This window comes from Cervus elaphus, chromosome 27 (assembly GCF_910594005.1).
Source record: "Cervus elaphus chromosome 27, mCerEla1.1, whole genome shotgun sequence".
NCBI classification, from domain to species: Eukaryota; Metazoa; Chordata; class Mammalia; order Artiodactyla; family Cervidae; genus Cervus; species Cervus elaphus.
The window spans coordinates 40,209,982-40,230,194 of record NC_057841.1 but is presented as its reverse complement, the minus strand read 5'-3'; the positions used below and the strand labels follow the sequence as shown (position 1 = coordinate 40,230,194).

At 48.4% G+C, this 20,213-nt stretch overlaps 1 protein-coding gene and 1 non-coding gene across 2 annotated transcripts in view; both read right to left on the bottom strand.

The window, feature by feature from the left end:
* Positions 1-16,887, bottom strand: part of EMILIN2 (elastin microfibril interfacer 2) — a 57,003-nt gene extending 40,116 nt beyond the window's left edge. The window contains exons 1-2 of the mRNA XM_043889719.1: positions 16,422-16,887; positions 15,768-15,890 (exon numbers count right to left, since the gene is read on the bottom strand). Of these exons, the coding sequence (XP_043745654.1) occupies positions 15,768-15,890; positions 16,422-16,555 (257 nt within the window). The 5' untranslated portion in view covers positions 16,556-16,887. The remainder of the gene's footprint in view (positions 1-15,767; positions 15,891-16,421) is intronic.
* LOC122685127 lies at positions 1,338-1,444 on the bottom strand. Its single transcript, XR_006338291.1, has one exon. It is a non-coding gene; the product is annotated as a U6 spliceosomal RNA (small nuclear RNA).
* Positions 16,888-20,213: the final 3,326 nt, after the last annotated feature.

The window sequence follows — 20,213 nt, the reverse complement described above, 5'->3', positions numbered from 1 at the left end:
GCAGCCTCAGCGTTTGGCGTGATGCTGAGCCCAAGGGCGATTTTCTGTGGTTCAGAAATCCAGATCTTTTGTCTCAGAGCCGCTGAATAACTCTTTTGATTATTTCCTCTTTTTTTTTTAAAGAGGAAGCATGATTTCCTCAAATTCTCCTGCAGAAGTCACAATAATTTCGAAAGCTTTTCTTCCATGTCCTTTGTCTTGTTTGGCAACCTCCCTCCCTCAGCTCTGGTCACTCTGCTTTCTCTTCTCTCTCGGCTTCCATGTCTGCCACCACCCTTCACCTTGCAGCTGCCCACGAGGTATCCTCGGTACATTCAGTCCTCCGGCTCAATCGACCATGGATTGAAAGTATTCATGGAAGGGCTTCCCTGGTGGCTCAGTGGTAAACAATCTGCCTGCTAAGGCAGGAGGCGGGGATTCCATCCCTGATCTGGGACGATCCCACATGCCTTGGAGCAACAACTACTGAGCCTGTGCTCTAGAACCTGGGAGCTGAAACTGCTGAGTCCACGTGCTGCAGCTAGTGAAGCCCAAGTGCCCTAGAGCCTGTGCGCCACAACGAGAGAAGCCACGGCCATGAGAAGCCCACGCACCACAATTGGAGAGTAGCCCCGCTCGCCGCAACTACAGAAAAGCCTGCACAGCAACAAAGACCCAGCGCAGCCAAAAATAAATAAATAAGAATTTTTTAAGAAAGAAAGTATTCACGGAAAAGAAAATTCCAGAAAGTTTCAAAAAAGCAAAACGAATTTGTCATGCACCCAGCTACTGTAAGGACTTACATAGCATTTACGCTGTATTATGAGTTATCCAGACACAATTTAAAGTATACAGGAGGATATGCATAGGTTCTAGGCAAATATTACATCATTTTACATAAAGGATTTGAGCATCCGTGGATTTTAGTATCGTGGGATGTCCCAGAACAAATCCCCTGTGGAGCCCAAAGGACCACTGTATTGCTTTTCCATTCAAAAGGGGAACTGGCTACGATATCCCATCTGTAGTCCATGTTGGACCTTTGGATGAAGACCATGGATGGTGGCAAGCTCTTAAAGATGCCTCACCTGGAACTTGGTGGAAGTCACTTAGAAGCTCAGAAAATCCTAAGTCAGTAGGAGTTTCTCTGCAGATATAAAAACATTTTCTTTCTTTGGGCCAATTCATTCTCAGTTTAAAAAAATAATCTGGGAATTGAAAACAGGATGGCTTGTGTTTCTTTTCTAATTTATGACCACACTGTGGGGGAGAAGGACCAAGTGTTACAACCTAGTTTCATATTTCTCACATCGTCCTAGGCAAAGCCAGTGCTATTTTTTTTTTTTCTTTTCTTTTTTAAAAATATGGAACGCTTCACGAATTTGCGTGTCATCCTTGCGCAGGGGCCATGCTAATCTTCTCTGCATCGTTCCAATTTTAGTATATGTGCTGCCGAAGCGAGCACGCTATTTTATGATTTTCAAATCCACACTTAAGACAATGAGGTTGAGACATTCACAGGCGACTGCCCTCTGTTTAGAAGGAGCAGAACTCTGCTTTGGAAGATGGTGCCACAGCCAGCCCACCTCCAGCCTGAAGGTGTAGACAAGTAGAGGGCCAGGGGTAAGCTAAGAAGAATTTTGCTTATTTGCTTTTAAATAGAAAGGGGTGATGGAGGCCATGGAGGAGAAAAAAGTGAGGAGGAACTTTACTCCAAGGAGACTTAGAGTGGCCAGTGGATTTTTAAGGTTGGAAACACCTGCCATGTCTGTCAAGCTGTTTGTGTTGCTATAGTCTTCACTGAATCCGCGTGCTCACGCTGGCTTGCGGAACTTGAGGTTTTCTTAAGGAATTTAAAAAAAAATTAATTTATTTTTGGCTGCACTGGGTCTTAGTTACTTTGCAGGCGCTTTCTCTAGTTGCGGTGAGCAGGGGCTACTCTCCAGTTGTGGAGCATGGGCTTCTCACTGCAGTGACTTCCCTTGTTGAGGAGCACAGGCTCAGCAGTTCTGGCGCACGGGCTTGGTGTCTCTGCAGCATGTGGGATCTTCCCGGACCAGGGATTGAACCATCTCTTCTACCTTGGCAGGCGGATTCTTATTCACTGCGCCACCAGAGAAGTCCTTTCTTAAGGAATTTGAGGGTGTGATGTTTTTCTGAGAAAACCACCCCAGAACCCAAGAATGCAGGGGCTGTAGGACAATAGGGTGTAACAACCTGGAGAAATGCTTCGGGGCACCACGGTTCTTGTAAATTGAGGGGGGAGGGAGACAAATATACAGACTCTCAGGTGGTGGAGAGGGGCTGCAGCTTGCTGTCCATCGCTTTAAAATCATTTAAGCAAAATAACATAGATTGCATTATTTTGTTTTGTCTAAATAAAACAACTAAGATCTATGGTTTGAGTAGTAATTCTCATCCTCCTGGATAAGTCAGGCGCTAGGCTGGCCCACCACCCAAGACGTCACTGCAATTTTTATCGCTAATAAAATACATCAGCACGCTATTTTCAAGGAATTTCTGTCACAAAAATAAACTTTAAAATAATTCCCTATATTTTCAGTATTTAACTTTCTCAAAACACACTCTTATCTCTGATTACTGTACCCTCCTAATTACACCAAAGCGTTCCTTAGAGCTGTGTTCATGAACCCTGGGCCAACCCGGCGGCTCAGTGATGAAGAGCCCGCCTGCAATGCAGGACACGCAGGTTTGATTCCTAAGTCAGGAAGATCCCCTGGAGAAGGGAATACCAACCCACTCCAGGATTCTTGCCTGGAGAATTCCATGGACAGAGGAGCCTGGCGGGCTTCAGTCCACGAGAGTAAGACACGATTGAGTGACTGAACGACAACATCATACTTCACACAGAGAGGCAACGTAGGCTTACACCTTGGTAAAAAGCTTTTAAAGCTCATGCTGAGATGACCAGCTCAGGAATCTAAATGACAACACACATTGTTACTTTGGTTGATTTAACAGGAATCTATCCTATCACAACCCTTCGTTTTAGCTGCAAGCCACTGCATTTTCACTCATCTGTAACAATCATTTCAAAGTCTGTGCATGCCACGATTTCCATTTTAAAAACACAAGCCATGGCCAGTTGTTCAAACTTATAGTCTCCGTGCCTGAAACATGAAAACCAAACTCAGCACATACGAGTCTTCACAATGGGAGGGAAAACAAGCTAAAAACTTTCTCTCCCCAAGAATGAAGCCTAATGCAAACCATGGGCTTTGGATGACCGTGATGCGTCAGTGTAGGTTCATCAACTGTAAGAAACGCTCTGCTCTGGTGGAAAAGATGATAATGGCGGAAGCTGGGTATATGTGGGCGGCGGGGGAACATGAGAAATCTCCTTACTGTCCCCTCAGTTTTGCTGTAAACCTTAAACTGCTCCAAAAATATACAGTCTTAATAAAAGAAATAAATAAACACACAATTCACATGCTTTCTCTTTCATCCATTCATTCAGTAAACATCCTCTGGGTGCCCACCAGGACCACACGATGGCTTTCCCTGAGTATCTACCATGGAACAATCATACGTACCAGGAGCCTACAGACGTCCATGACCCAGAGCAACAGGCACTGTTCTAGGGCATCTCAGCAGAGACCAGTCATATCAGACAAGATATATACAATTATTTTATTGTATTCACCACAAGGTAAAAATTTGTAGTAAGACTAACCCTCTGGGCTGCTTCTATAATAATAGACCCAACTGCCCACTTGAAAGATTAGACTTGATTCCTGATCAAAGGTGATGAATAACGAGGTACTGATCCATCTGTGAATAAAGGCAATTCTGCCACAACCTCTAAAAGACAGTGCGTAAAAAAAAACTGACCTTCTCTCACAAGATCAAAGCTATGGTTTTTCCAGTAGTCATGTACGGATGTGAGAGTTGGACCATAAAAGCGGCTGAATGCTGAAGAATTGATGCTTTTGAACTGTGGTGTTGGAGAAGATTCTTGAGAGTCCCTTGAACTGAAAGGAGAGCTAACCAGTCCATCCTAAAGGACATCAACCCTGAATATTCATTGGAAGGACTGATACCGAAGCTCCAATACTTTGGCCACCTCATATGAAGAGCCAACTCACTGGAAAAGACCCTGATGCTGGTGAAGATTGAAGGCAAAAGGAGAAGGGGCGACAGAGGGTGAGATGGTTGGATGGCATCATTGAACCAATGTACGCGAGTTTGAGCAAACTCCAGAAGAAAGTGAAGGACAGGGAGGACTGATGTGCTGTAGTCCACAGGGTTGTGAAGAGTTGGACAAAACTGAGTGACTGAACACCACCACAAATTATGGTCCATTTTTGTTGTTATTAAATTAATTCATTTTTAATTGGATGATAACACATCCAACACAAGACTGTGTTGGTTTCTGCCATATATCAACATGAATCAGTCATAGGTATATGTGTCTCTTCCCTCTTGAAACCCCCTCCCACTCCATCCCACCCCTCTATGTAAAATTAGATGGCCAATGGAAATTCGCTGTATCACGCAAGGAGCTCAAATCTGGTGCTCTGGTACTGTCCTTTTTATCTCCACCATCGACAACGGACTAACATGCTCAGAGACAGCTCTTCACCCCAAAGCACAGAGAAGAGGCCTCCTGGCCATTCCGTCTCGGTCACTGCTCATCCCTCCACAGCCAGACCCACTTCTCCCACCATACCTGCTTCAGCTCCACCAGGGAACCTGGCCAGGCTCCCAACAGAGCCCCTCCCGCTGTTCCCCACCCATCCTCTCCCTTCTCCAACCCATTCTGCACAAATTGCCAGATTAGCATTTGGAAGCTCTGCTGGTGTCCTTGACCTAAAATTCTCCATGGTGCCCCTTTGCCTAAATGATAGAGCCCACACTCCCAACCCTGGGTGACAGCTTGAATTCTCTGTCACCCCAAAAATATGTCAGAATTCGAATCCCAGGACCTTGGAATGTGACTTTATTTGGAGGTGGAGGGCTTCCCTAGTGGTGCTAGTGATAAAGAACCCTCCTGCCCATGCAGGAAACCATAAGAGATGCAGGTTCAATCCCTGGGTCAGGAAGATCCCCTAGAAGAGGGCATGGCAACCCACTCTAGCATTCTTGGCTGGAGAACCCCATGGATAGAGGAGCCTGGCGGGCTATAGTCCACAGGGCCGCAAAGAGCTGGACACGACTGAAGCCACTTACTATGCATTCAGGGGCTTTACAGAGGTGAGCAAGTTAACATGAGGGCGTCAGGGTGGGGGGCCCTAATCCAGGATGACTGATGTCCTCATATACAGGGCTCATCGGGACAGACACTCAGGGATTCGATGACCATCTACACACCAAGGGGACAGGCCCGGAACAGACCTGCCCCGCCCATGGCTCACTCCTCCCTTCTGTCCTCCTCTCGGCCCCTGCTACCGTCCTCCCTGGGCTGCGCTGGTGTCCTCTGACGTCTACATCTATTTTTCAGCTGGAACCTTCCTTCAAAGCCCCGCGAGAACGTCACCACCTGCAAACAAGCTCGCGGATTCCTCCCGGCTGGAAACAATTTCCTCCACCGCTGAACATCCTCCGCAGTTTGTGCCTCTCTTATTGCAGCCCTCATGCCTACCTTTTGCTTCATAAATACTTCTGTTTATGTCTCACTTCACCTACTGACCGTGAACGTCTGGAGAGCTAGAGAGAAGTCGGGCTCCTTGCTGTGTCACCATGGGGCTTAGACCTGGGCCAGACGGAGACCAGGCACAAAAATATTTTTTTAATGAAACCAAGGAACTAAGAGTCTTCAAATAATAAGTCTACTTAACCCTACTGAGCTTCGTGCCAATTCAAAATGGTGTATGCTAATTAGGCAGCCTCAATCCAATTTTCCCCGGGGCGAAATGTGCCATGTGTTTCTTTACTCCATTAGGGTTTCATCCAGTGTTCTACATCTGTTATGTATTTACTGTCTCAACTGGTCTTCGGAAAAATCAGAGTTGTAACCTTACTATCAGCATAAATGAGTTTCCACACTGTATTTTACCATGAGTCCTCAGCTTCAAAACAACCAGACACAAATGTTGGTGGACACATGCAAAGGAATACTACTCGACAGTAAAAAGTAATCAACCAGTGATCCAGAGCACAACATGGATGTGCCTTAAAATAACCAAACTGAATGAAAAAACCTTATGTATGAGCACAGATCATATGAGTAGTGACATAAATATCTAGAGAATACAAACCCATCAGCAGTTGCCTGGGGAGGAAGTGTGTGTTGGGGAGGGAAACCGGAGGGAAGGATTACAAGGGGTGTGAGGTCACTCTTGGGGGTGATGGAGGCATTCAACATCCTGATTGTGATGTTGGTTTCACAGGTACATATACATGTTAAATCATACAACTTTAAATACGTACAGTTTATGTAAATTACACCTCAGTAGAGCTGTTTGTGTGCTTTGCATATAGCGTACATATATAATATATATATATATTTTATATACTATATACACTTTATATATATTTATGCACTTGAGTATTTTAAAATCTCATCAGCAAATGAGAAATTTGCTTGAAAGCAAATTGCCAGTCTTGACTATCCAATTACAAATCTCAGTTAAGAAAAAGCCAAAATCAGCATTATTAAGTCTTTTTCAGAGTTTCAAAATGAGGATTTAACTAAACTTTTGTTGTTTTTAATGTATCAGATTACTTTTCAAATACACAACCAATTGCTTTATTTCTACTGGGAACTCAGCCCTAATATCTATTTTTGTACTTTTGAAAGCTGTTGTTGTTCAGTCACTAAGTCATGTCTGACTCTTTGCGAACCCATGGACTGCAGCACGCCAGGCTCCTCTGTCCTCTACCATCTCCCAGAGTTTGCTCAAATTCATGTCCATTGAGTTAATGATGCTATCTAACCATCTCATTCTCTGCCGCCCCCTTCTCCTTTAGCCCTCAATCTTTCCCAGCATCAGAGTCTTTTCCAGTGAGTCAACTCTTTGTATCAGGTGGCATGGACCGATGATTAGGGAAAACAGCCAAAACAGAATTTTCTTTTTTATCTTCAAATTGCCATTTTGTGTAAAATAACACAAAATGTCAAAGACATAAATGAGCGTTTAAAAATACGACAAAGAGTGACTCCTCGTTGGGACTCTTCTTTCCCAGTGTGGACTCTGCCAAGGAGGGCTCCGAGGGCACCTTGAGATTTGGTTCTGGACATGAGCCGTGAATGGTGTTTCTGCCTTCCCTCCCTCCCGCTCCGCCAGTGAGCAAGGAATCTACGTTTCATCTCACTAGTTGTTTTTTTGCCATGATGCAACCGAACGACTCCCAGATACCTTGAGAGTGGCCAGAAGATGATGCAACGTGTGGGGATGAGAACGGGCACATGGTTTATCATGATGGGGCCAGGCCCTGACCCTGGGCTGTGGTCCTGGAACACTGCTGCTCCAGCAAATGACAGCTGGGGCATCTCCAGGGTGGGCCACCTGGTGTATACGTCAGGCCTGAGCACCATCAGGACAGCGGCTTCTGGAATGTTCAACGCATCCAGAGGGGCTTGTGATGCCTCCCTCCCTGCCTGGGGCCCTCATTCCCCCCAACCACCCCCACTCCTGCTTGTCAGAGCTCTTAGGGCTGAAACTGCCTAGAGCCAGGGAACCACTTTACTGGTGAAAAGATCCCTCGCAAAGGGATGGATTGTGCAACCAGCCTCCACCCTGAGTTCTGTTGCAATCTCCACCACAGCTTTCGGGCTCCACTTTCAAGATACATGGAAAAGTTTCAGTTAGCAGAAAACAAGTGGCATTTTCACCACCACGGTTTAGGGAGAAAAAAATCTAGGCCCTCATATGATGATCCTTTAACAGCATCTGTGCTGGGCAGACGCAGGCGAGCAGCTGGAAGCAGGAGGGAATTCTCTAGCACCTCATAATGAGCTGCGAGCAAATCTCAGCAAAGATAACATAATGAGGCCCACACAGACAATCACAAAAGTGGGAGAAGATGGGAGAAGTCAGGGAAAAGTTGAGACTTCTCACAGCCAATTCCCTTTCATCAAAATGATCAGCTTGAGAAGACTTCATCTAAATACGCATCTCAAATTTCTTTTTTTTTTCCCCTCAAATTTCTTTTAACTAAATGCTTAGGAAAACGTACTATCCTGAAAGGCTGATGCTGCAAAGAATAATTTTTAGGCGTATTCCATAATCTTCTAATATTTTTTTAGGTGGGGGTTAAAAAAAAGAAAAGAGCAGCTGGATCTTGACACACCCATAAAAGTTTGCTTCTCCAGCATTTTCAAACCAGGAATTTGGTTAGTTGGAAAACTCCCTACTTTTTTTCAGCACCCATCACCACTTTAAAACAGGAAGGAAGGAAGAAAACTTGGTGAGCTTCGTTTTAATAATTTCATTAGTTTTCCTCCCATGTGAATTGCCATCATACTGAAAACCACTCTGTTCCTCTCCAGATCCTCCCAGGAAAATCAGTTATCAGGCAAAGTCACGCTTGTGTCATTTTATCAAGTGGGTCATTGTTATTTTTAAGTCCAGAAAACTGCTTCATCAAGCGCGGAAGCAGTTAATTCTGGGCAGTGAAACAGTCCTGTAGCCAACAATAAATCAGAACATTTGGGTGACAGTCTGGAAGTCATCTGAACACTGGCAGTCTGTCAGTTTTTGGTTTTAGAAAACAGTATGTAAAACAGCAGCTCACTGTCATGCACGGTACCTGCCTCATCATTCACTCAGTAAACACGAGTAACATCTTAATATTCCCAACATGAAGAAGAGGATTTTTTTTTTCTCAGAGCAGAGCATTAAAACAGCGTGTTCTTGGCTGGATGAAACATGATTGGAGCTCAGCGAAGGCAACCTGGAACACTCAGCTGCCTCCTCTCTATGACCCGCCTCTGGCATCCAAACACCTGCAGAGGTAGGAACCAACGTCCACAGCAACCACAGCACTTATTTTTATTTTTTCAAACTTTTGGCCATGCCACATGGGATCTTAGTTCTCTGACCAGGGATCAAACTCATACCCCCTACAGTGGAAGCTCAGAGTCCTAAGCCCTGGACCCCCAGGGAAGCCCCAAAGCACTTATTTTAAATTGACTGTAATCTCTCCTGTGCTTTTTCCCAAAAAAGCTCCATGACTGCTCTGCTTCCAAAGCAACCTCTGGGTTTAACTTCATGTTTACAAATTGATTTAAATGATTTTATTTTCTTAATTGTCATCTTAGGCCACTGCATGTCTTTATATCATTCTTTAGCACCCCAGCCTTTCTCTAACTTGTCAGGGAATTCAGAGCCTTTAAAGAAGAGATCACCCGAGAGGCGACAGCTCCAAACAGGAGAACAAGCTGTGTCTATTAGACATTGCTGGTGACTGTACCTCACAGCGGTCACTGCCCCCGTGGTGCTGAGGAAAGAGCGTCTCAGAGAGGTTGAGTGACTAGCCTGAAGTCACACAGCTCGGTAGTGGTAGAGCAGAGGCCAGAAGTTGCATCTTCCATCTCCTCTTCCAGAAGCATTGGCCACACCCAGCCAGCCTCGAGGGATTACGTGAGGGGCCCGCTGACCTGTCCCCACCCCACCCTGCCACGTCTCCCCTTTTCTGGCCTCATCAGAATTCTAATTCATTGACCAAGTATTGGTGGAATCACAGATCCACGGAGGAAGACTAATTAACGGGAATTAAATGAGGCTTCACAAAAAGCCAACTGTTTTCCTTAAAGCCACAACCTCTGTGTGTATTCTATTCATTTTTCTCCAAGATAAGAAAGGTGGAAAGTGTAGCCCGTAAGTACAAAATTCTTCTTCCAAGACCCCAGTCTCTTCCCTGCTTAATCTGCTGGCTGACCTCGTGATGAGAATAAAATAAAATGATGAACGTGAAAATGTTTTTGGAACGCCAAACGGCTCTACAAACATAACATCGTATCTACCGGGAACAAAGGAAAAGAGCGAGGCCGCTTGTAAGAAAGGTCTGAGGCTCGTGGTGAGGATGGAGCCCGGAAGAGGGGGACGCAGCAGGGTCCAGGCACGGCTCTGGGTACCTCTGTGCAGGTGCTCCTGGGGCGGAACTTGGGGTCCCTCGTGATAACAAGGTCCCTCCTCGTACCAAGGAGCAGGGCTCGTCACAGCCAACGGACCTCAAGACGTTGGTTAAAAAACTGAATGAAGGGACTTCCCAGGTGGTCCAGGGGATAAGAATCTGCCTTGCAATGCAGTGGACATGGGTTCGATCCCTGGCCCAGTGTCCCACATGCCGAGGGGCAACTAAGCCCATGCGCCACAGCCAACGAGCCAAAGCTCTAGGGTCTGTGCTCCGCAAAAAGAGAAGCCACCGCAATGAGAAGCTCTCGCACTGCAACTGGAGAAAGGCCACATGCAGCAGCAAAGACCCAGCACAGCCAAAAATCAGGAAATCTTGGGGGAAAAAAAAACTCAGAAAGAAGAAACATTCCCCCAGAGCTATCTACACAAAAGGCACAGTTCGAATTGAAAGCAATTCTGTTTCTGGAGATGTGAAAAACGTAGAAGTGGCTCTACAAGTCTCATTTTCCCCCCCCCAACTCTCAAGGGCTTTTTTTTTCCTTTTTAAGCTTTTCCTGGCTGAGACTGCTCCCTAATAGAAAACTTTCCTTCCAAGTAAATGGTCATCTGCTCCCCCTAGAATCTAAGGATTAGAGGAGTTCTGGAAACTCAGCACTAACACTCACACCTGGGGGAAATTCAAAAATTCTGCATCTGTGTTATCACAGCAGCGCAGGCTCCTAGAGTGGGCCCCGCCCAGCTCCCTGTCCCAGCCGCCGAGTTTTTTTTTTTCTTTAAAGAGCTAATAGGAAAAATTTCACCAAAATTCCACACACCCAAGGAGAGGGTAGGGGATGGGCTGGGTGGATGCTGACAAACCCCAGTCAGTTTTTGCAGTGTCAGACGGCAGTGAATAGAGGGGAATAACCCTGCCTTACGTTTGGGATCCTCCCTGTCCTCACCAGCGAGGCAGCTGCTCTGCACATGGGACACCCCCAAACGCCTCAAATACAACAGCACTCAGCTGAGCCCGGCTGAGTGGGAGGTGATGGAACTCTCTAGAATCGCTGCCATGAGGCATGAATGATGCATGAAAAGAACAATGCCCAGTCCAGCCAGGAGAAGAAAGACAGTGCTGTTTTCCACCAGCGGTGCACACAGCATGGCCAACCCGCGTCGGGCGGGTGGTGGGCTCTGCGAGAGCTCAGACCCTCACTATCCCCTCCCATCACACTGGGGCTGCCAGGGTCATCGCATCACACATGGAGGCACACTCACGCACGCATACCACACACACCCTTGGGCGCTCATCACTGAGTGTGGGTTTAGACAGCAAGCGGGTGTGTGGGTGTGGGGTGGGAAGAGCCTAAGGCTTAGAAATAACAGAGCTGGACTTGTTCCCAGGCGCCACTACTTCCTGACTCCATGCCCTCCTGTGAAAGGGGGATAACGCCCCGGGACTGCAGTACAGACGGAAGATAATGAACATAAAAGGACTCATCCCCTTACAAGAATGCACTCCAAGAAGAGCGTCTCGTGAAATCAGCCCTGGACACTGTACCAAGCCTGCCAAGACCGTCAACCTGCCCGGTCCCCAACCTGCAGAAAGAATTCCAAGTCTCCCACATTCCTGTCTCCCAAAACAAGTCTCTCAAACCAGTCCAGGACCAGACAGATGCTCTCCATGCTGAGGTGTCCTGCAGAGACCCCAGATTCAGGTGCGGATCTGCTGAGACCATCCTAAGTGCGGGTGTGTGTATGCATGTGCCAACAGTGACCATCGACCAAACAGGCTGAACTGCTAAAGGTTTTTACAGTGAATCAGAAAACTCTGCAATACGATGAAAGTTTAGAAGATTTATGCCTTTCTTAACATGAACGTGTAAACTTGAACAATGATCTCAGAGCAGGAAATGGTCCTCAGACCCATCTTCAGAATTCAGAGTAAATGATCAATCGCTACCGCCCAGCTTTTATGCTGCTTTAGAGTCCACAGTAGCTGCCCTTCCCTCCTCACCGGATAATCAGCACCAGATAACTTCTCTTATCTCCTCCCCGGGTCAGATCAGCCACCCTCAGGAATTAGCTAAGGGAAGACAGCAGTGTCCGTGGATGCAGTCCTGTGCCTTGGAGACCCGGACCCCTCCTCACAGAGTGCAGCAGAGACAGACCCACAGAGAGAGCCCTGATTTCAAATTCCTAGTGACACAGACGTATTCATAGCAATTAACCATTCTCCGTACACAAGAATGGCATCACCACTTCACAAGTATTGGGACATGAGCTTCGAATGGTTTTTCTGGAAGCGCACTTTTGACTCCATCCCCAGTGACAAGTCTCAGGGTGGTGGCTGAGCCCAGGGGGACAGGGGTGGTTTTCCAGAAGTCTCAAGCTCCACCAGTCTGGCCTCCCTAATAGCATCTTTTCAACCACCAGCCTAACAAACCAAACAAAGGAAGCAAACTGGCCAGTGTTTTCATAAAATAAGAGCCAAACTGCACAGCATGGTACACAGTGTGAAAAATGATGTAGTCCACTAAATCCTTGCAAATGATGCCCAGGAAAGAGAGTGAAGCACACAGGCGTGAACACACATACACATGCTCGTACGCGGACCAACAATGCTCACTCACTTTTATGTGGGAATTGTCTTCCAGGAAAGAAGGTGGAAATCTTCTCAGTAGTTGAGTACTCTACAAGTACTAAAGTGGTTTTTGTTTGTTTGGGGTTTTTTTTTGTTTTTGTTTAGTCACTAAGCCGAGTATGACTCTTTTGCGACACCATAGACTACAGACCACCAGGCTCCTCTGTCCATGGAATTTTCCAGGCAAGAATACTGGAGTGGGTTGCCATTTCCTTCTCCAGGGCATCTTCCCAGTCCAGGGATCGAACCCGCATCTCCTGCACTGGTAGGCAGGTTCTTAACCACTGAGCCACCAGGGAAGCCACTGAAGACTCTCTCTCATGTTCCAGGGACAGAGGCCTGTCCACAAAGGCCAGGTCTCCTGGCAGCGCTGCCACTACATGTGACCACAGGAAAGTCAGGGACTTCTTGACTCAAGTCTTCACCAATAAAAATGGGGACAACAGTATTCATTTTGAAGGACTGTAGCAAGCATTAAACTAATGTATGGACTAAACAACCCTGACACAGCGCCTGACACACACAGCTTTCTTCACAGCGTCAGGAAAGCGCTTACTCAAGACACCCATGTATCAGACAAAAACCCTCTCTACTTCCACTTTCACATGAACGATACCCAAATTCACAATCTGGAATCAAAGCTTCTCTGTAGATGCAAACAGAACATTGGCTAAACCTTCTGGAAGCCCACCCGTGCCAAGTCCCCAGAGCCCGTGGCATCTGAGTGTCCAGCTCAGAAGCTCTCCTATTGCAGGAGTTACTTCCCCATTGAACCCTTGTCTCCCTCTGATTTCTCTCAGTCTCAGGGCAAATTCAGTCTCTCCCTTCGGCTTTTTCACTTCTGTCCTAAAACCTGCTAAGTCTTCCAAGTAGCTTTTCACCTGCTTCAAAGTTTGAAAGTGTTCAGTTGCTCAGTCATGTATGACTCTTTGCAAGGACTACATGGACTGTAGCCCACCAGGCTCCTCTGTCCATGGGGATTCTCCAAGAAAGAACACTGGAGGGTGGGGAGCCATGCCCTCCTCCAGGGGACCTTCCCAACCCAGGGACTGAACCCTGGTCTCCCGCATTGCAAGCGGATACTTTACTGTCTGAGCCACCAGGCTTCACCTGCTGGGCTACTACGAATTCCCTTTTCCCACAAAAACCCTGGAAACACATGAGACTCTTGGGTAAAGGGGTTTCTTCAGGACCACGCCCTGCATCTCACACAAGTTACAAGGCCTACCCCCCTCCCTGCCCTGGAACGGTCTCCTTCTGCATTAGCAGAAGGCCTATCCCCCCTCCTCCTGCTGCCCCAGAGCCCTGGCCTTTCTGGACCCCTCCACCTCCTGGGCTTCTCCTCTCCGGCTCTCTGAGATGCCACTTCCTCCTCCAAGGTCTTGGCTTTGCTCTCTCTCCTCCTCCCTCCATTCTCTCCGCCGCCCCTAACAGCTCAGTTCTGCTCCGACTCTTGTTAAGTCCGCACAGCTCCTACCTGCTATTCTCACGATGCTCGACAGTCACCAGTGGCTAAACCGCGCTCCTCACTCGAGCCTGTCGCCAGCCTCCAGGCCCACCTGTCCCACGCCACCCAGAAAGCCCCCTCTCCATAACTCCAGGCTGAGTTTCCCAAGAACCTTCACTTCCACAGGTCTCAGGTCCTAAGGATCAAATCATGAAGAACTGACAACACCTGTGAATTGTGGGCAGCAACTCAGGCTCCTGGGCTCACCAGAAACACCTGCGAAATGCCGTGCTCCACGCCCCGTGCAACCAGAGACACGGGCGTCAGGAGAACACTGTGCCCTCTGACGGGCTACCCAACTCAGTGTGGCAGCAGCAATTCAGTGTCAAACCGATGCTCTGCGTACAGCAGTGGAGAGTCTTTTTTGTTTTGGGGGGGGTGGTTTTTTGGCTTTTAATAGGACTTACCCCTTCCCTGGTTTGATCCCTGGGTGGGTAAGATCCCCTGGAGGAGGGCATGACGATACACTCCAGTATTCTTGCCTGGAGAATCCCATGGACAGAGAAGTCTGGTGGGCTATAGTCCATGGGGTTGCACAGAGTCGGATAGGACTCAAGCGACCTAGCACACACGCATCGCTTCCTTGATTCAGTCTTCACCACAGCCCACCTGGGATGATCCCACTTATAGCCTGAAGCTCACCCCCCACCCGCCCCCCCACTGCCTTCTGGAATAAGGTTTCCTGCAGCACAAGTTCCAGTCTGTCCCTTCGCTCTGCCAGAGACAGACCCGCCTACTGGCTACTCTTTGCTGTAAAGACAACTGTGGTCTAAGACAAACAACTTATTCTTAGGGGAAAACAATTAATTTCAACCATCCCATGCAAAGGCTACAGCCATTTATTCACATCAGCTCCCCCTCTGATATCTGACTTAACAGAAAAACACAAAGACTCTCCAGATGACAACTGAGTGAGGGTGATGTATGTTACAAAATCTGTACTTTGCTGCTTCGCTTCCTGTTTTTTTTTTTTTTTTGATACAGTGAAATCTTTATGAGCAAAAAGATTAATCCTTCTCCTCCTCTTTAAGGACCATTCTCTCCTGACAACCACTTAGCTGAATCCCCCAAATCTAACTTGAAAAAACAACAACCGCACACTTTCAAGCGGGTTGTTTCTGGGGACTTTGGTTTAGAGATCCACAACACCTGGAAGAGGTCAGTTTTATGGGGACATTTGGACAAAACGCCTGATTTAGAACACTGGATAGAACAAACCTCTCAGCTAATCCTACACATAAGAGTTCTTAGCAGTATACATTTTGGAATCTTCTCCGTGCCCCAGAACACACAATATGGATCTAATTAGGTCCAGCTGCCTTATGTTAGTAATAAAATTGAAAGAAAAAGAGAGGGAGAGAGAATGGGGGTAGGGGGCTTTGTTCGTCCCCTCCTCTGCCCGGCGATCGACCGCAAGGCAGGCGCGTCCCGGACGCTCACTCCAGACTCGAATACCCCGGAGAGCCTAGTACCCCGCTCAGCGCTCAGACTTTTCAGCGGCTGACTTTTCATCCGCTGGAAGAGATTTTCTGAGCCGCTGGAGCCCAGAGACCCGACCCTACCCCTGCCCCCACCTCGGCCCGGCGTGCCCCGCCCGCCCCTCGGCTCCACGACTTACGTGAGCGCAGACGGACAGGGCTTCTGGTTCCAACCACAGTTGTACTGAGCTTGGATAAAAGTCTCGCTTCCCTCGAGCACCGAGCAGCTCACGTTCTTGTTCACGATGTAGGCGCACCAGTTCCTGGGGTGAAGGAGAGTCGGGAAGAGGGCACGGCATAAACCCGGAGAACAATGAGGCGGGGGAGAGAGGGAACGAGCCTTCAGGGCGACTGATCGAGCGAGGGTAGGGGAGTCCGTGGTCCCCACGGAGGCGGGAGGCTAACCAGCCGACATGTGGACGGTGCACCTTTGGAGAGCAGGCACCTTAATCCGACAAAAGACGGACAGAAGGGCCCCCCTCCCCACGTCCCAGAGGCCCCAGTCATTCCCGGGGAGTTTCCTGAGAGCCCTGCCCTGCGGGGCTCTCCCTGCGCCCCACGGTTCGGAACGCAGCACCGCTGGGGGCGCGGGCGAGGTCGCCTGGGACGCCCCGCTCCGGCCGTGAAGCGCGCTCCACCACGGAGGAGGCGCCGCCCCGGCAGCCCGAGGGGGACCCCGGCTGCGGCTCCTCGCCTCTGCCGGGCAGAGTGGGGTCCTGCGGAGAGCGGGAAGAGGTGGGTGGGAGCCCACGGCTCCCGGCCGTCCTGGGGACGAGAAGAGGCCGCGCACTTACTTGTTCCTGGCGCTGGGCCGCGCGGGGTGCCCGGGCTGCGGACTGGCGTGACACAGCCCCGCGCCGCCCAGGGCCAGCAGTGCCAGCGCCCAGCGCCAGGGCGCGTGGGGCCGGGGCCGTGTCGGCGGCCACATTATGCGCGCGGCGGGCGCGCTCCGCCGGCGGGATCTGGAGCGCGGGTCGGACTAGAGCCGGGAGGGTGAGGGCGGCCGGGGCGCGGCCGGAGAAGGCAAGAGGCTCGGGCGCTGCGCGGCGCCCTTACCCGCGCTGCGCGGCCGCCCCCTCCGGCTTCTCGCTCCCACTTCTCCTTTTCACTCCGTGCGCCCGCGCTTCTCCTCGGTCCCTCAATGACGCACAGGTCCCCCCGGGTGCCGCCCTTTTTATTTCACTTCCCTCTCCGGAACGTGACTCTCCCTCCGCCGCGTCTGTCTCCCGTCCTCTTGCTTCTCGGCAGGGGGTTTGGGGTGAAAGGGCTATAGGGTTTGGGAGAAGGGTCTCTGTTACAGAATTTCCAATTACTCATTCCTTTGGTCTCTTCCCAGAAGCCGGGCGACTCCGCCTCCCACCTTCCAGCGGGCGCGCCCGGCCCCTCGGGAAGGGCCGCCGTCGGCGAGTCCGGCGGGGCTCACGTCGTGCCCGGGGCCGGCTTCCCAGGGCTAACGAGGGACATCTTTATCAGTCCTTCGCTCGACTCGACTCGGATTTCCTCCTCTGGCAAGACGCGGCCATTCCTCCGCACTTGAACTTCGGCGACTTAAGGGGGAATGAACGCGGGTCCTCTTTTTCTTACGCATCCATTAAACAGTTTCCAAGTCAACGTGCCAGGCAGCGGGGGATGAGAAAAGACAGCTCCACCACTTCCGAGCAGCTTCTTCAAGCACAGTATCAGACTCTAATACACTCCACTAATTTCCAAAAGGTAGTCCCACAGCCTCTGCTTTTGAGGTCCCATTCTGAACTGTTAAAAATTATTATTAAAGACATTTACTCCACAATAATCACCTTTTCTTCAAAACAGTTCAGACACTGCTAGACATTTGTCTTTCACGTGCTTGCATATTTTATGCCTTTTTTTTTTTTTGCAGTTTCCTGTTTTTTTCAAAATAAAAGATTATATAATGAACATTTCCATAGGTCTTAAATATTTCTTTAAATATACAATTTAGTCACTGTATAATATTCCATTTTATTTCTATTTTTGAGTTACACCAATCTCTACCAGGGCTTCCCAGGTGACTCGGTTGGTAAACAATCCTCCTGCAATGCAGGAGAGGCAGGCAGACCCCGCTTTGATCCCCGGGTCAGGAAGGTCTCCTGGAGGAGGGCATGGCAATCCACTCCAGTATTCTTGCCTGGAGAATCTCAAGGACAGAGGAGCCTGGCAGGCTACAGTCCACAGCGTCAAAAGACAGTTGGACACGACTGAGTAACTGAGCATGCACGCTTGCACGCTATCTCTACAAATTTCTTTTGGAAGGAAGCAACTTCACAGAAGAATTGGCCATGAACTGTGATGGGAATCATAAAACTTTGTTCCTTACGGTAACTAAGTGAAGCCAGTGGGCCCATTTTATTTCTGATATGCTTTGATGGTGTTATTGGGCCTTTTGATTTGCAAATAGGAAAAAGAAAACTCCCTAAGTAGAAACTTCTCAAGAGCCAAGAAGAAAAATATACCGTGTAAGGACATAGTCTGTCCATGAACTCTGTAAATGGAAGATCTAGCAAATAATGAACTGCTATCATCCAAGGCTTCAAAAGAGCCACCCTGAGGGGAAAATAACAGAAAGGGATGAAAGGCTGCCTTGCGTAACTCAATCTCTAATTTCTGTGGGGGTTCTCTCTTTCCCATCCTCATACCATTTTTGTCCATAAAGTGTCACAGGGACGAAGCACCACACAAAAATAAAAGAGAGGGACAAAAGAGGGGGAAAATGGAGGAAACACACAATTTGTGTATGTCTACATCTGACAGCTATCAAACCACAACTTCTCTTCAATACCCGTAATTCTTAAGCTTGGCAATGAGTCAGACTGATCATCACATCCAACTGTTTCATTGAATCAAAGTTATGCCAGGAAGCTGTCTTCTAGTACAAAAGTTGGAGGACCAACTTCTCATTGAGGTGACTACTACACTATATTTAATCAGTTATAAATGGCACTTATCAGTAAATAAATGTAATTCTGAGCATCTGTTACACTGCAAGGCCCCATGCAAAAGTAATGAGGAGTCACGGGTAAGCCCAGATAGATGTGGGCTCTGTGTTAGCAGAACGTCCAGCCCTTCCTGTGCAATGAAAGATGTGATGTTTCTGATATGCATCAGATAAGTGAACCAATGTGTCCCACGTGTCTTCCTAGACACATCCCTATAGGTATCCAGTGTGGGGCTGCTCTGGGAAGAAAGAAGGCTTGAGGCCAAGATCCCAAAAGATCCTTTTCCCTTTCTTGTCTCCAGTCAGAGGAAGGGACCCTTCAGACTCAGGAAAGAGAGACAGCCTTCCAGAAGAAGCAAGGCAGAGGAGGCTTCCTGGGGATAGAGAGCTTATGCACCTCAAGAAACAGTCTTGGGACTTCCCTGCTGGTCCAGTGGTTAAGAATGTGCCTTGCAATGCAGGGGACACCGGTTTGACCCCTGGTCAGGGAACTAAGATCCCATATGGTGAGGAACAACCAAGCCAGTGCACCGTAACTAGAGAGTCTGTGTCCACAAAGAAATATCCCACACGATGCATTTAGTTGGTGCTGCCACTAAGACCCGATGAAGCCAAATAAATAAGTATTTTTTTTAAAGACTAGAAAACAGTCTAGGGGCTTCCCCTGTGGTCCAGTGGCTAAGACTCCACACTCCCAGGGGGCCCAGGTTTGATCTCTGGTCAGGGAACTAGATCCAGCATGCTGTAACTAAGAGTTCACATGCAACAAAGATTGAAGATCCCCTGTGCCTCAACTAAGACCCCGCACAGAGAAAGAGAGAGAGAAAAGAAAGAAAGGGTCTAAGTGGGCAGATCACTTGGTCCCAGCCATGAGCAGTAAAGTGGACATGATTAGCAGAATGCTGCAAGTGTGAATTCTTTCTAAGCCGCCAACTTCCTCAAATAAGCACTGGAAAACTGTCAGTTTCCTATCACAAGCTGAAGTCATTTCTTCTGCTTTTAAAACAAAAGTGCCCCATAGTGATTTATATTCTTGATTGCATCAGCGACTTACTGAACCAAACTTGGGTCTGCTCACCCAATGAGCAGCAAAGCCAATCTACTGATACTGGGTTGTGGCGAAGAAAAGCGTTAGTTGTTCAGTCATATCCGACTCTTTTGTAACCCCATGGACTGTAGCCCAACAGGCTCCTCTGTCCATGGAATTCTCCAGGCAAGAGGACTGGAATGGGTTGCCATTTCCTTTCTCCAGGAGATCTTTCCAACCCAGGGATCAAACCTGCGTCTCCTGCATTGCTGGCAGATTCTTTACCATCTGAGCCATAAAAGTCTACTGCATTTAGTGCAGAGTCAAGCAGTGAGAACAGGCAGCTCATGCTTAAAAGACCTGAACTCCCCTTTGGCTCTCAGGCAAGGGTTTTAAAAGCAACGTTTGGGATGAGAGTTATAGGATGTGTGCTCAGTTTGTGGACTTTCTTCTAGTTGGTTGGTGATGACGTAACAGGGTGATGCATCAGGAATGTCAATCTTCTGGTTCCAACCAGACGGGGGTCTACGTGCTTGTGGTCAGCTCAGCATCCTCCGCCTGGGTGTGTATATGGGGGTCTTAGTTTCTACAGAACAACTCAAAAAC